This window comes from Lethenteron reissneri, chromosome 14 (genome assembly GCF_015708825.2).
Source record: "Lethenteron reissneri isolate LAM-NWPU_2019-01 chromosome 14, ASM1570882v1, whole genome shotgun sequence".
In the NCBI taxonomy this organism is placed as follows: Eukaryota; Metazoa; Chordata; class Hyperoartia; order Petromyzontiformes; family Petromyzontidae; genus Lethenteron; species Lethenteron reissneri.
Window position 1 is genome coordinate 8,151,811 of NC_083792.1, and position 14,662 is coordinate 8,166,472.

The 14,662-nt window shown below is 48.8% G+C and overlaps 1 protein-coding gene across 4 annotated transcripts in view; it reads right to left on the bottom strand.

Annotated features, from left to right (window-relative positions):
- The window catches only part of LOC133342344 (ral GTPase-activating protein subunit alpha-1-like), a 77,290-nt gene that overhangs the window by 22,173 nt on the left and 40,455 nt on the right, over positions 1-14,662 (bottom strand). For 2 of the 4 annotated variants that reach the window (XM_061551448.1, XM_061551451.1), the window contains exons 17-25: positions 11,585-11,794; positions 8,857-8,981; positions 7,363-7,615; positions 6,525-6,605; positions 4,860-5,057; positions 4,063-4,227; positions 3,592-3,785; positions 1,477-1,575; positions 321-476 (exon numbers count right to left, since the gene is read on the bottom strand). In XM_061551448.1, coding sequence (XP_061407432.1) covers positions 321-476; positions 1,477-1,575; positions 3,592-3,785; positions 4,063-4,227; positions 4,860-5,057; positions 6,525-6,605; positions 7,363-7,615; positions 8,857-8,981; positions 11,585-11,794 — 1,481 coding nt within the window. The remainder of the gene's footprint in view (positions 1-320; positions 477-1,476; positions 1,576-3,591; positions 3,786-4,062; positions 4,228-4,859; positions 5,058-6,524; positions 6,606-7,362; positions 7,616-8,856; positions 8,982-11,584; positions 11,795-14,662) is intronic. The other 2 variants (XM_061551450.1, XM_061551449.1) reach the window with 2 other exon arrangements.

The window sequence follows — 14,662 nt, forward strand, 5'->3', positions numbered from 1 at the left end:
AAGCGTGGAGGGGAGTAGGGTCAGATGGGATAGGAGAGGTAGGAGAGTGCATGGAGGGGAGTAGAGTGCGTGGAGGGGAGTAGAGTGAGATGAGAAGGGAGCAGTAGGAGAGTACGTGGAGGGGAGTAGAGTGATGATGAGAAGGGAGCAGTAGGAGAGTGCGTGGAGGGGAGTAGAGTGATGATGAGAGGGGAGAGGTAGAGGAAGTCGTTGAGGGGGGTGAGTAGAGTGAGACGAGAGTCGAGAGTTGGGCCGGGGAGAGTCCCCGGAGTCCACGAAGCATCTTGAAAGAGGAGGTGGTGGCGAGTGAGATCAAGCACCAGGTCAGGGCTGAGCAGGCCCTGGTGCATGATGGAGTAGAAGTGCACGAGGAAGTCGCTGTTGGGCAGCATGTCCTGCTGCCGAGTCATGACTTTGCAGACCAGCTTGTACGCGTGCAGCTTGCCCTGCTTGTAGCGCTCGGGCAGGGCCGTCGCCTGCAATGACGTCAACGCACGCGAAGGGAGGGGGGGGGGGCAGACGGTTAGTTCCCGTCCGTCTCGTTCAGGCTGCGTATCAAACAGCGCATATCGCGTTCCCGTCAAAACGTATTTGATATTACCGGCGGTTATTTTCCAAACTGTGGTCATTGTTTCTGAGTTCCCACCGATGATCGGTCAACCTCGCAGCGGGCTTATGGCTAGCCGTCGAACAAAGACGCTCAACCGCATCGCACGCTTTCAGGTGCGCTTCTGCGGCCGCCTGGGACGTTATTCCTTTCAATATTAGGAAGCCATTGGAGAAATGTAGATTGAAAACTAATTTCTTTAGAACGTTTGTTTGTGTTTGGTTTGTTCTCCTTACCCCGCACCTCCGATTAGCACAGTTGGCTACGTACGGTACGAAAGAAGTCCAACGTACATTATTAGGAGACTCGGTGACATTTCCAGAATGGTGTGGTCGCCGTCACGTGACAACTTTATTAACGGCCATGTCGGCTGGCAGAGGGTTTACTCCAGACACAACGTTTTACTTGTGCGGCAATCTGATGCACAAAAAACAAAAATCTATCGCGAAATCGTAATGTCGTTGGTGAAAGCCCGCTGCACATTAGGACCAGTGCCGGATTAAGCTAGTGCGGGGCCTGTAGTATATGTTATAAAGGGGCCCTAAATAAAAAAACACAAATATGAAAACACGTACATTTTTAACTTGCATAGTAAAGTAATTGTATTCTTTCATTTGCTATACAGCCAGATAATACGACAAATCGCTCACCTTAAACACCCAGTCAGTTCATAAAAGTTGAAGGCGGTATAGTACTAGAGTAATACAGCAAGTGCAGAATTATTGAACCGGAATTGATAGCTTGAAAGCATTTAGCGCGGGGACCTTGAAAGCGCGTGGCCCGTAGCTATACATATGTAGCTACTTTTGCTACGAGGATAATCCGGCACTAGTTAGGATGGGACGGCCGCGCGCAGTCCGTCGACTTGCCCTGAATAGCCACGGCGTGAACATGCGGAGAGGGGGGATGAGCTCGGGCGGCGGCGGTGACCGCTGGTTGTCAAGGCTGATGCCCAGGTTGTCTCTCATCTGCAAAATGACACAAGCACGAGGATACGGGCACCTTCGCTCCTCTCCAACAACAGGTGCAAAACACGCCTCAGCCCAGATCACTTTTAACCTTCCCCACAATTCCCACACTTCCGCTCTACTTTCCCAACTCCACTGGCTCCCTGTGGACTATCGCCGTCTGTTTACCTTTTCTGACTCTCGTCTGTAAATCCCTCCATGGCCTTGCCCTACCGCATCTCGCTTCTCTCATCCGTCACTACTCTGTGCCATCCCGTCCTGTACGCTCCCAGCCTCCACTGTCCCTCTCCGTGTCTCCCTCGCCCCTGCGACCAGTCACACTCTCGCTACGTTTCCCTTCGTGCTCCCCTTCACTGGAACCAACTCCCACCGCACCACACAGAGACATCATGTTCACTGGAACCTGGGGCTTCTGTTGCTCCCTTAAAATCCACCTCTTCTCCTTAGCCCATCATACTGCTACTGCTACTCCCTGTTCCCCAGTTATGACCAGGCCTACCCCAACCCCTATCACTACCCCTATATCACTACCCCCCTATCACTACCCCCCTATCACTACCCCCCTATCACTACCCCCCTATCACTACCCCCCTATCACCACCCCCCTATCACTATCCCTAACACTACCCCTATCACTACCCTCTTATCACTACCCTCCTATCACTACCCCTAACTCTAACACTATCACTGCACCTATCACTATCCCTATCACTAATCCTATCACTACCCCTATTACTATCACTGCACCTATCACTACCCCTACTACTATCACTACCCCTAATGCTACTCCATGCCACTACCCCCCAGCTATGACCAGGCCTACCGCAACCCCTCCTTAACCTCTGCCACCAGTCCTCCTGTCACCATCACTACACCACCACTCTTTATTTCAACCGCTATCATCTTAAGTATAATTGTTGTCAAGCGCCTTGGATTAAGGCGCTCTATAAATCTATATAAGATACGATAACAACAACAGGAACACACAAGGGAGACATGAGACTCTATTTATTAAAGATATCACTGCAATTAACTTGTAAATAAATAATGCTGAGAAATGTAATTAAGAGAATGCCAGGCTCCAGCTTTTAATTGGCAAATAGCAGCGATCACAGCAGTGACTTTTAAGTGCCCTTCATTGTTAAGAAACAAATTAACTCAGGCGGTCACATGATCCATGTGCGAAACCACGACGACGCGCGGGCAAAAATGTTGTTCCACAACAATTAAGCGGGAAAAAATTGTCAATTACTAACAAGACGGATGGATACATATTCCATCGGTTCTGTCAATCAGCGTAATAAACCTTTCAACCGTGCATCGTGTACAAGACTCTAGACCTGTTACAAACGGCGTTAGCTTTACACAGAGCAGTCACCATTTTAACGATACCCAATAGCTTTGTTGAACAGCAAGCAGCCGTGAACTATGAATAAACACATTACCGTTAAAACACAAATAAATACAATCAATCACATCCGGCTAAATTTAACGCTGGCTTGCTGCCCTTTTCCTGTTCATTTCGCTTTCATCATTTTAGCGACGCAGGTCGCTCTCGCTAACGAGACTCTACCCTGGTCTCTCTCTTGCGTCCTCGCCTGGTTACGCAACGAAATCAACCGCAACTCACTGGAAACTTGGCACCCAACCATTGCGGGAACAACGCCTGCTGGCCTGGCCTTACGCCAGGGACAATATTAAACTATTTGAAAAATGTTTCGTTATGTTTTACCAGGTAAGGCCCACTGAACTACGAAGCTCTTTTTCAGAAGTAACCTGGCAATCACAAATGATAGCCCAATTAAGTGGTTTATCGTGTGGAAATTTAGAGCTGCCAAATACTCTAAATGCACGTTGATTCTAAATATTTAGGACTACGGGGTGAGAGAGAGACACACGTGCACATTCCAAATTTACAACAAGCGTCAGGGTCGGGATTGAACCCACGACCTCCTGCACACCAAGCGAGGTCGTTAACATCTCGCCAGGGACACACGAGAGAGGTCACGCACTGACCTTGGCCAGGTTCTGCCAGAGCTCGCAGAGGTAGTCGAGGACTTGCGCGTGGATGTCGGGGTCCTTGATGCTGTTGACGTCGCCCAGGATGCCCAGGACGCGGCGCCACAGGACCGTGGCCACGTCGGGGTGCCAGCCCATGAGCGTGCCGCCCGACATCACGCTGCTGTCCTCTGCCAGGAACTCGCTGCCCTCTGCGTGGAGGGTTGCACGCACGCACGCATGTAAGCACGCCGTGAAGTAGTAGTGGTGGTGGTAATAATTTATAAATGGGAAGCAAATATACCATGTGTTAGGACTTCCCACGGGTGATGCGGATATTTGGTGCGCGAGTGGCGACGTTTCAGAGATGATCCGACCACCGCACCTGTGGCGAACGTCAAACAATCGAACGCATCTTGAACAGATGCCCCCCCCCACCCGCCCCCATCCCCCTTATGTTCACTTGGCCAGGAATCGAACTCCCGTTACCTAGATCGTCGGGCGTCTGCAGCCCTGTGTAGTGCAGCTTGTTGTCATCGGCATGCAGGGGAAGCTCCCGGGCCTCGCGGTGCTCAGGGGCCGACACGCACGGAGATGGAGTGTGCGCGCGCGTGCTAGAGCCAGAGTGGATGGGAGAGCCGCCTTCCTCCGAACCTGCGGGGGGTGTCCAAGGTTCAACACAAACACCGAGTTCCATAAGGCATGACATGAAAGAAAAAATGATAAAATAACCACACACATAAACACAGACGCACCGCGACACGCGGTTGCAATGCATCATGGGATTTCCCAAGATGCCTCGTGGCTGAGTCGACCTATGGCAGGGGCCCAGGTCTGGCTCGGATATAATTTGCCACTGATGTTAGTCGTGGTCTGGAAACAAACGTGGGTCAGCGGGTTCGTAGAGTAGTGGTGCTAACCACTATGCCATCAATGCATCGTGGGTTTTCCCACCCGGTGCGAGGGTGTGTGCGTGCGTGAGTGGCACACATCGCACGGCAGATTGCGACTACCTCCTACACCAACGGGCAATGAAGATTAGCCAAGCCGACCTCGAACCATGGATGGCACTAGTAACACCACTGCCCGTTTGCCTTCATTCACAGGCAGCGTTTCAGATATTCGCCAGGCCACTCCTGAAGCCGCCCATTGGCCGACTCACTCTCACAAAACGCGATGTGGACGTAGAAACGTTGCCGAAGACTCCCCACATCAGATTCTGATTTTGAAAGCCACAAGGAGGGTGGGGGGGGGGTAGAGGCGCGACATGGCGGGTGCGTTCATACCGGTCATGGTGACGGTCTCGGCGGACACGGGCTGCTGGCTCAGGCTGCTCGTCTCCGAGTCGATGTGCATCGTGGTGAGGCTCACCACCTCGTGCTCCTCCTCGCCCGCCGCGTGCGCCGCCGCCGCTGCGTGCGCCGCCTCCACCTCGCTCAGGCTGTAGCCCGTGCTCGTCGACGCTTCGCTGCTGAAGCTGTACCCTGTGCGGCAAAAACGGTAGGCGGCAGCAGTGAAAGGGAAGGCCTCGCTCTGTGTTCACATCGCTCGGCGAGATTCTAATGTTGCAGCACAAAGGCCTTCCCCGCGCCGTGGCGGTCACGGAAATTGTTTGGCCGTTTCTTGGGGCACGCCGGCCAGTGCGTGATGGGATGATGAAGGGGAGGGTCCAGGACCGGTTCAGATATCGCTCGCCGCTTATGTTAGCCGTGGTAGGTGAATCCAATTCGGTATCGCCTGGTTCACACTGCAGCACGCAAAGTCTCTCTGTGACAATACTGGGAGGTTTTTCAACTAGCGCTTAACGCAAGATGCAACCGAAAAAAGAAATATATTTTATTCAGTGGTTACATCCTTTCGCGGTGTACTGCGGCATTCGACAGGCATTTGATTTTGTTCAAGACGCAATTGGCTTAAATGGTTCATAAGTAGTGGCGTACTGCTTTAGCGACACTAACGTGGTATAAGTACCAAGCATTCTCGTACGTCACAATCGGAACGTCGCAACAGCAGCACTGCGCACTTCTGAATGTCACTTTAAAGTACTTTCTTTTTAATCATGAGGCTTTGAGCCCACGCTGGGCAGACCAGGGCACACGCCTAAGCGTATAGGTGCTACGGTAAATCATGTTTTCTCTTGCATCCTACTTAAAGTGAACATATCAGACTAAATCGTTAATAAAGGCAATTAACATATTCGTTGCAATTTCGTGCAATATATCATACCACAAGTGGCGGTGATGTCCCCACGGCACTTGTACCAGGCTAGGTGCACTGAGGCCACTGTGTCGAACGCTCACTGGAAGGAGGTCACGGAACGGACCCAGCTACCATGGGTTGACCGACTGAGATGCCTGTATACACAGTGTCTATGCTGTCTATATATATAAAGACACTCTGATACACAAACACACACAATCACTCTGAAACATACATGACGATTACACTGTGGATACATCGTGATGTGAAGAGGGGCGTTAGTCGGGTCATGCAGGTTGTTACTGAAAAACCCTTGATAGGGTGTCAATGGTGCGCGCACAAGACCATTTCTCACACACAAGCCAAGATGTTTGCTTGTTATTTGTTAACGGTGACGCCACCGTACATGCTCGGGGTGGCAACATTCTCATTCCGCACAAATGGCAGGTCCGTGCCGGTGAGACTGTGGTAGTTAGCACACGCAACCAAAAGGTGTCGTCTGAAAGGTCACCAAAAACAGAGATGCCAGCTCTCCGAAGACGGGGCAAGCTGTTAAACGGAACATAACAAGTGCAAACCGCTCGCACTTTGCAAACGTAGCCTCTGCGCGCGCAAACAACGCGGTTAGTGGAACAAACGGACCCAATAACGGCGGTGGTTGGGCTTCGATTGCTCGTTAGTACAGAGGCATTGTGAGGCCAGGCTACAGTTTGCTCCGAGCATGGATTCGAGTGGAGCAGGAGCGTCATTACCCCTGTGGAAACTCTCCGTCAACTCCGACGGGCTCCAGGGCTCATCCAGTTTGGGGTCCGGCCACTCAAACACGACAAAATCTGAGGACGTGTCAAACCACACTGACTCCAGGCGGCAGTTGCATCCTCAACAAACAAAAAACGAAGCAAACTAATGAATAGAGCAGAACACTCACGTGTCGTAGGGGCGTAGCAATTCGAGTAAAAGTATATCGCTTTGATTCAACTCAAGAATCAATTGTTTATTTTGTACGTGTGTTGAACTTCTTCGCCAACCGTGCTAATCGGAGGTGACATTGTGGTAGGAACTAAATGCAGCGGCATCCATAATTGCTGGGAAGGTCACGTGAACAAATGACATCCATTTAATGAAATAGAATTCGCAGCCCTTTGTCAATCCACTGCTGGATGAAGGCTTCTTCGCACCACCGTGTCTATCATGGCGGTTCTATGACCATTCTTCACCATGCCAGTAAGTGCGCGCTGTTGGGGGGGCACCCCGGAATTGATTTCAGGTATCAATTGTATCCGAGAATCGAGGGCAATGTGCGACAGACAGCGCCACTGCATACAAAAATTCACGAATCTAAAAATATTCATTGTTCCGCGTGCGATTCGACGCATCGCGAGCTTAAGAAGAGACGCCAATCTGTAACCCGGTGCATCGCGACAGTGGTCCTAACGAGGAGGCAGGAGAGAGGGGGAAAGAAAAACCCCAAAACACCATTTCGAAGTCAAAATAAGTCACAGAAAAGTTTAACAAGATACGACGCGGCAAAAAATACTCGGCGACGGAAGGACAGACGGACAGAGGCGTCGAGAGCACGTGCGCACGCACCTTTGGTTTTCATGCCCTCGTGCGGCTGGAAGGCACTGAAGGGCTCGTGCTGGCTATCCTGGCTGGCGTGGCTACTGGGCCGGCACGGGGGGGAGGGCCACTCGAAGGGTGACTCGTGATCCCCGGAGCGGCGCGAGTGGAGCTCGGGGCCTTCGGAAGGGCCCTCGGCGCTGCCGGGGCTGCCACTCGCGTGGTTCGAGGATCGCCGCCTCTGCACGTGCGACGACGACGTCATGGCGACGTCACTGGAGCTCTGCAATGGCGGGTACAAAGACAAAGATTCCCCCGTATAGCCTTAACAGGCCGTTTGGGCAAGTGCTGTTAGCGAGTAGCGCTTGTGAAGACCGGTACGGCGCACGAGGAGGTGGGTGGCTAGCACTACGCCCGGACGCCTTAATCTCCCTGGTGGCGATGTTTACAACACCGCACCAGGTCCTCATTTTAGGCTGAGTCGACCTAGGGGAGGCCCAGGACCGGCTCAGATTTCATCGTCACTGTTGTTGGCCGTGAGCGGGAATCGAACTCGGATCGCCAGGTTCGTAGCAGCGCGCTAACTGCTACACTACCGCTCCTCTACAAGAGCGGATATACACACACACACACTGTGCTTTCAAAATGGCTTTTGTTATTTTGTTTACAATTTGTTTTAATCTTGATTGTGTTATTGGTGTGCCATGTTACACCATGGTCATTCGGAAACTTTCACAGAGGAGTGCAACCGTTATGTGTTGTAGAATGGTCCGCTGAAGCAGATGGCCAGAACTATTTCTGAGTTTCCTTTCGAGTGAGCCCTTGTCGACACAGTAGGGGGGGGGGGGGCAGCAGCTCTCTCACCGTCCCTGCCACACGAGAGTAACGTTCGGTCCCACGACAGCTAAAGCGATACTTTTCAGTCTCAGAGCTAGAATTTAGGCAAATCGTAAGTTGTGTAGCTAACATCTAGTGGCATTTTTGCAGCTATTGATTGGTCAACTGGGCTGAGAACTAAGAACTGCTTCTGCGGACGGACAGTTACACCGCTCTGCGATAGGTGTGAATGGATTCCTCGTCCCACCACACGATGACACCAATAGCACAACTGGGATAACGCAGGGCAAAAGACTTAGACGAAAAAAAACAACAAAAACAAAACAAACACAAAGGGACGGTACTCCGAAATCACAATGACTCGTACGCTGCGCCGTTCCAAGGGTACGGCGAATGGTGGCAAGAGGGGCACCACGGTGGCAAGGAGATGTTGACTACCTCGCCTGGTATCTGGGAGGTCATGGGTTCGATCTCGACCCTGACACCTGCTGCATATTTGGAGTTTGCGTGCCGCTCTCTCTCTCTCTCTCTCCCTCCGTGGTCGCGTGGATTTTTCTCCGGGTCCTCCAGTTTTTCCCAGGTAAGGCACTCACCCCCCCCGCTACCCCTAATGGACGGCCCAGCTCGTAAGTACGCACGGGCACACGCTTGCACTTAAGATTCGGTGACCCGGCAGGCGGCATTTACCACCGCGCTGGCGCTCCGGAGGCGTTCGGCAATGAATTCGTCCATCATGTCGCTGATGTCGCCGCTGGTGGAAGGCGCGTCGGAGAGGAACGTCCGCAGCTGGGCCATGCCATCTTCCTTCATCACTGCAAAGGCGGAGGGGGGGGGGGAAATGCCATCGTCAGTCAGGAAAGGGGTTAAATACATTCTGACCGTGAGATACATGTAATGTTGTTTAAATACAATGCAACAATCGAGTCAGTTTAACACGTAGGCTTTCGCGACCAATGTTATTCATAATCAACGATTTTTGGGTTTAGATCGCGTTTATTTATAAATGTGTCGTGACCCTCCACCACCCGACACGGCCAATCAGTAAAAATGTGTCACGTTGACAAAGACAAATAGTTCACTGCTTTAGCCCACCGGTGTGTTGAAGCAACAACATTTACAATTTGAGTACGACGTTTCGCTGGTAATTGCAACCAGCATCATCGGGCAATTCGCCAGAATGGTGAGGCTCTCCTGTGTCTCCCGTTCTTATATAGAGCAGCAGCAGGGTGACGTCATCATTAACTCGTTAACTCATCAGGTGCAAAGATTCAAGGGGGGAGTGATTGTAATTATATACTAGATTAGTAATCAGGCTATTGTTACGATGCGAGTTGTAGATTAGTAATCATTTGGAATGTGTTTTATTGTGATTATGCTACATTAGTAATCAGTTAGTGGTTGTTTCCCTTATAAGTAATTGTAATGTATCTTATTTAATAATACGCTTCCAGGCCGCACTAAGCCTGTAGCTGTCTGAGCGATTAAAGTTATTTCTGTTTCTCTCAATTTCAATCGATTCTCTAATTAGTCTTTGCCAGTAGTAACTAGTGACTAAAAGAACACCAGAGAAATATTAAACTATCACAAACACAACTGTCGGCAGTAGCAGAACATGCATGCCAACAGGGACACTCAATTGATTTTGACAACGTGGAAGTGTTGTGTAAAACTAGTTACTACTGGCAAAGACTAATTAGAGAATCGATTGAAATTGAGAGAAACAGAAATAACTTTAATCGCTCAGACAGCTACAGGCTTAGTGCGGCCTGGAAGCGTATTATTAAATAAGATACATTACAATTACTTATAAGGGAAACAACCACTAACTGATTACTAATGTAGCATAATCACAATAAAACACATTCCAAATGATTACTAATCTACAACTCGCATCGTAACAATAGCCTGATTACTAATCTAGTATATAATTACAATCACTCCCCCCTTGAATCTTTGCACCTGATGAGTTAACGAGTTAATGATGACGTCACCCTGCTGCTGCTCTATATAAGAACGGGAGACACAGGAGAGCCTCACCATTCTGGCGAATTGCCCGATGATGCTGGTTGCAATTACCAGCGAAACGTCGTACTCAAATTGTAAATGTTGTTGCTTCAACACACCGGTGGGCTAAAGCAGTGAACTATTTGTCTTTGTCAACGTGACACATTTTTACTGATTGGCCGTGTCGGGTGGTGGAGGGTCACGACACATTTATAAATAAACGCGATCTAAACCCAAAAATCGTTGATTATGAACAACAATCGAGTGAAATAATTTCTAATTAGATTTTTAAATTACTTGATTTTGAAGGACTTCATTTATTTGGAATTTGATTCCCAGCCAGCGCATTGAAATATAATTTAGAATTGCTTCATGCTGTTATAAAGAAATGTCCTACATAGCACCTAGAACTCAAGGAGATTCAGATGAGCCTTCTAATTATTTTAACTCTCAACTCTGTACTACGCTATGACATTTGGCAACGAGCCTCATGGTAACCTCTCATAACAGTCCGCAGAAGTACTAAGTAGCGCTACCTTGGAGATGTCTCCAGTCATGACCCAGTTTAACTGAAGTTACTGCTTAATATGGCGCAAAAAAAAAACCTTTTCAAATCGTCCACACGGACAACGGAACTCTCTTTGCTTGCCTTTGACAAACACGGTTAACATCCACGATTGTGCAGAATTTCACAAAGACGGCATCAAAGTAGCGTAATGTATGCCGCATTATGGCTTCGTTTTACAAAGAAGACGGCGCCAATTTATTTTGACTCGCAGCCTTTCAAATTTCCAATCCAGGATGCAGAAAATGCTTCGAGGGAAAACATCATGTGGAGCACTTATGCAAATGACTTCTCAAAAACAGCATGCGATGAAACAGCTGTGCTTGTGATTCACTGAATGTCTCCCTGACGAGAAAAACCTTGACTGTGATGCCACTTTCTCGCTGAACTTTTCCACCATCTCAGTCTCTCTCTACGTAGAGTCGTGCACCCGAGTGATCCGACATCGACCACGCTGCCCCCCCCATTGGGCCTGGAACGATTCGACAAACTGACCCGACTCCTGGCCGTGATCACATTCAAGAATCTTGCCGATGACGTCTCATTTGTTACGCCTCGCTCGTATAGTTTATTACATCCATCTTTGTACCAACGTGTTCGTACCACGAGTCGAAACGTGATGTCAGCAATACCCACTGAGCACGTAATTGATGTAAATCGAGAACGTGAAGATTCTTGCACGCATGACCCAGCGTGTGCATCGAGGGGTAGAAGACTCGATTTGCCACATAAATCGAAAAAACGTCATACGCCCGATGAGCTTCTCCCTATCTATCCATCCATCTATCCGGCCCTCCCGATTGTCGCCGCGCCGGCTCGCGGCTACGACAGAAATCGCACGACGACCTTTGGCCCTCTCCGAGATGAACTGCTCCATGATGTCGGATGCGCTGCTGCTGCGCGGAAGAACCGCCGACGCCGCCGACGGCATCGCCGACGACGCCACTCCCGCCGCATCCTCGGGCTCACCGCGGAATCCGTCGGCCTGGCCGCCCTCGTTCTGCGAGTGGTGGCGAACCCGCAGCGGCTGGCCCTGCTGCGGGGGGTCTGGGTAGTCTGCGGTACAGTTTGTATTTTCCACCCAAAGACAATAGAACTTATTACAGGCCGAACAATACTTTTGCAGACTCTTGAAGCAGAAACTCATTATTGATGTTTGAAGGGCGAGCGCAAACTTTACTTTCTTTTTGCCTGCAAACATGTTGTGGTGTTTTAAAGTAGATGTGCACATTCTTTGCTGAATGCTTCATGGAATTCTATTCATTTGCTACTTCAATTCAGACTCAATGGGTTTTTTTTCCCCTCCCAGACACTTAATGAAAAAACGAAAACTCTTTCAAATGACGCCATGAACAGCCCCAAACCTTCCCCCCTCCCCCGATAAACATCGCTGCGAGTTATAACCAATAGGCCTGAACCCTCATATTATTTTCGCAGACTCTTTTTGTGTAACAACACAAAATCTATTATATTGCACAAAAACTTTCGATGCAACAGATGCTCATTTGAGAGGCCATGAAAATCGCGGTAGACTTGAAATAAAAAAAAACGGGGTCAGTGCGTCAGCGGTGGGAACATTAGAAAACTCGAGTGCGACTAGAACGTATGTATGCACGTTGAACTTCTTTTGCACCATACGTAGCCCAACCGTGCTAATCGGAAGTGTGGAGGGTCAAGGAATTTGAGGAGTGGAGTGGAAGGGGAAAACTTTGGGTGGTGCTTTGCACGGCGCCAAACCACAAAGTGAGACAAGATCCAACGATGGTGAATTATAAACCAAGGTGAGGAGATGTTAAATAAAGGGCGGCTCGGGAGTTCGGCAGAAACATTCGCTGAAACAGTGAAAGGGGTTGGTTGTTGTTAGGCATACAAAGCAGCAATGGAGGTATTCAAACACGGCCAACAAAGCGATTTGCAGCAAGTCACAATAATGGCAGGCATGTTGCAAATGTGAATGCATGCACCTTCCACGGAAGAGAAAAGGCCGATGTGAGCACCGTTGAAATGGAACACGAGCGCGAGTTGAACATTCGCGATGACAATGAGAAGGGCATGGGTGCCCAGATACGTCGAGAGAACATCGCAATGCAATTCCGGACGTGTCACCGGTGAACGTGCAGTAACTAAATGAGACAACTTCTTGGTTCTCATGCTTCGGCCTGGCGTGGAGCGATAGCGCAGTGGTTCACTCACGCCCTGCCCTGAACCCCGGCCAACCCGAGTTGGATTCCCAGCCACGGACAACATTTGTGGCGAGTGCTTTGCCCGAACCGATCCCGGGCTCATCTTCTTGGTTCTTTCGGTAAAGTCACGTAGAAGGGAAATAATAAAATAATAAAATTAGAACATAATAAAATAATTCTCACGACGTTTCGGCCACAACGCAAGCAGCCGTCCTCAGGTGAAGAACAGGTCTGTCGGAAAGACAGCGTCTGAATGGGCACCACCACGCTTGGCAGCGTCGTGAAAATTATTTTATTATGTTTTGCTTTTATTATTTTATTATTTCCCTTCTACATGACTTTACCGAAAGAACCAAGAAGATGAATCCCTGCAGTCACGAAAGCTTTAAATCGAAAATTAAATGAGACAAATGGAGCAGCGAAAAGCACTGGCGGTAGTACACGCCTCTGTGCAGAATCGTAACAATAACAAGGAACAAACATCTGTAAGGGTTTAACGGAGAATAATTGATCGATGTGCAATGATTATTCATTGTCAAAATTAGTTCTCAAGGTCGCGATCCATATGCATTGAGTCGCACATTTAAGAACGGATCCCTTCCAATCCATAGAACGTCGGCGTTCATAGTCAATACAACACCACGTTGGTATTTTGTGTGCGTTAGGACATGTGGTAGCTCAATGTCAAACTTATTGCGTGTTAAAATCAACCGTGCTAATCGTGGTATTGGTGTTGTATCAAGATGGTTTACGTCACCATAGCAGCCACTCGCGGTTGCTGTATTAATCCTAACGTTAAAAAAGGCAAACGATTCTTGAATCGAAACGGGGACCGTTACATCGAGGGAAAATTCGTCGAACCGCTGGGGGTGGACGGAAAGGGAAAATCGTTCCACATCTAATCAGAGCAGTCTATTCCTTACATCGCTCTGAAAGCATAGAGCTCTCCTCACATCAACTGCCTTCAAAAGTCGCAACACATACGCAAGCAAAGCGATGAGAAACCGTACATGAAGCAAGGACAATCTATCATGTTGTTACGTACTCCGTAAAGCGCCACTAGGAAAGCGTCACGTTTTTTTTTTACTATAAACGCCACCGTCAATCACTTCTTAATGGAATTCATTTGGAATATTATATCATAGGTTTGATATCCGGCCTTTGAAGGTTATTGTGTAAAAATGAAACAAAGGGCTTGTAGATTATCATGAGTGGGTCAAAGCCTTTTGATAATAAAACAAAACCAACACAAACCATTCATATTGAAATGCTTATGTGGATGAGAGGCGGTGAACAATTTTTGAGGACAGGATATTAGCACTAGACCCTGGCTCACACATCGCGTTATTTAAAATAATTGAATGCAGTGTGGTGACGCATATTAAATGATTCAAAGACGAAAATTTGACTTAAAAAAAAACTAACAGGACAGATAGCTTCAACTGAATTAATATCATGCTTTCAAATAATGTGTTGACTGGCCACAGTGTACGATAGACAAATTACTAAAAACTAAATTAGTATTGTTAGTAGGGTTCAACCGTACAACAACAAATTTTGAATTGGTAAAAACGCATGTAATGGGTTTTCCGCGTGCTCGTCGAATTTTACATGGTGTTGTTTTTAAAATGCCGCACCGTGCCCTCGCTTTATGCGGGCTCGGATTGTGAGATTTCGCGTGCATGCAGCTAACCGATTTCTACCCGCTCGGCCGTTCGGCAAAAACCCAAAAATACCTACG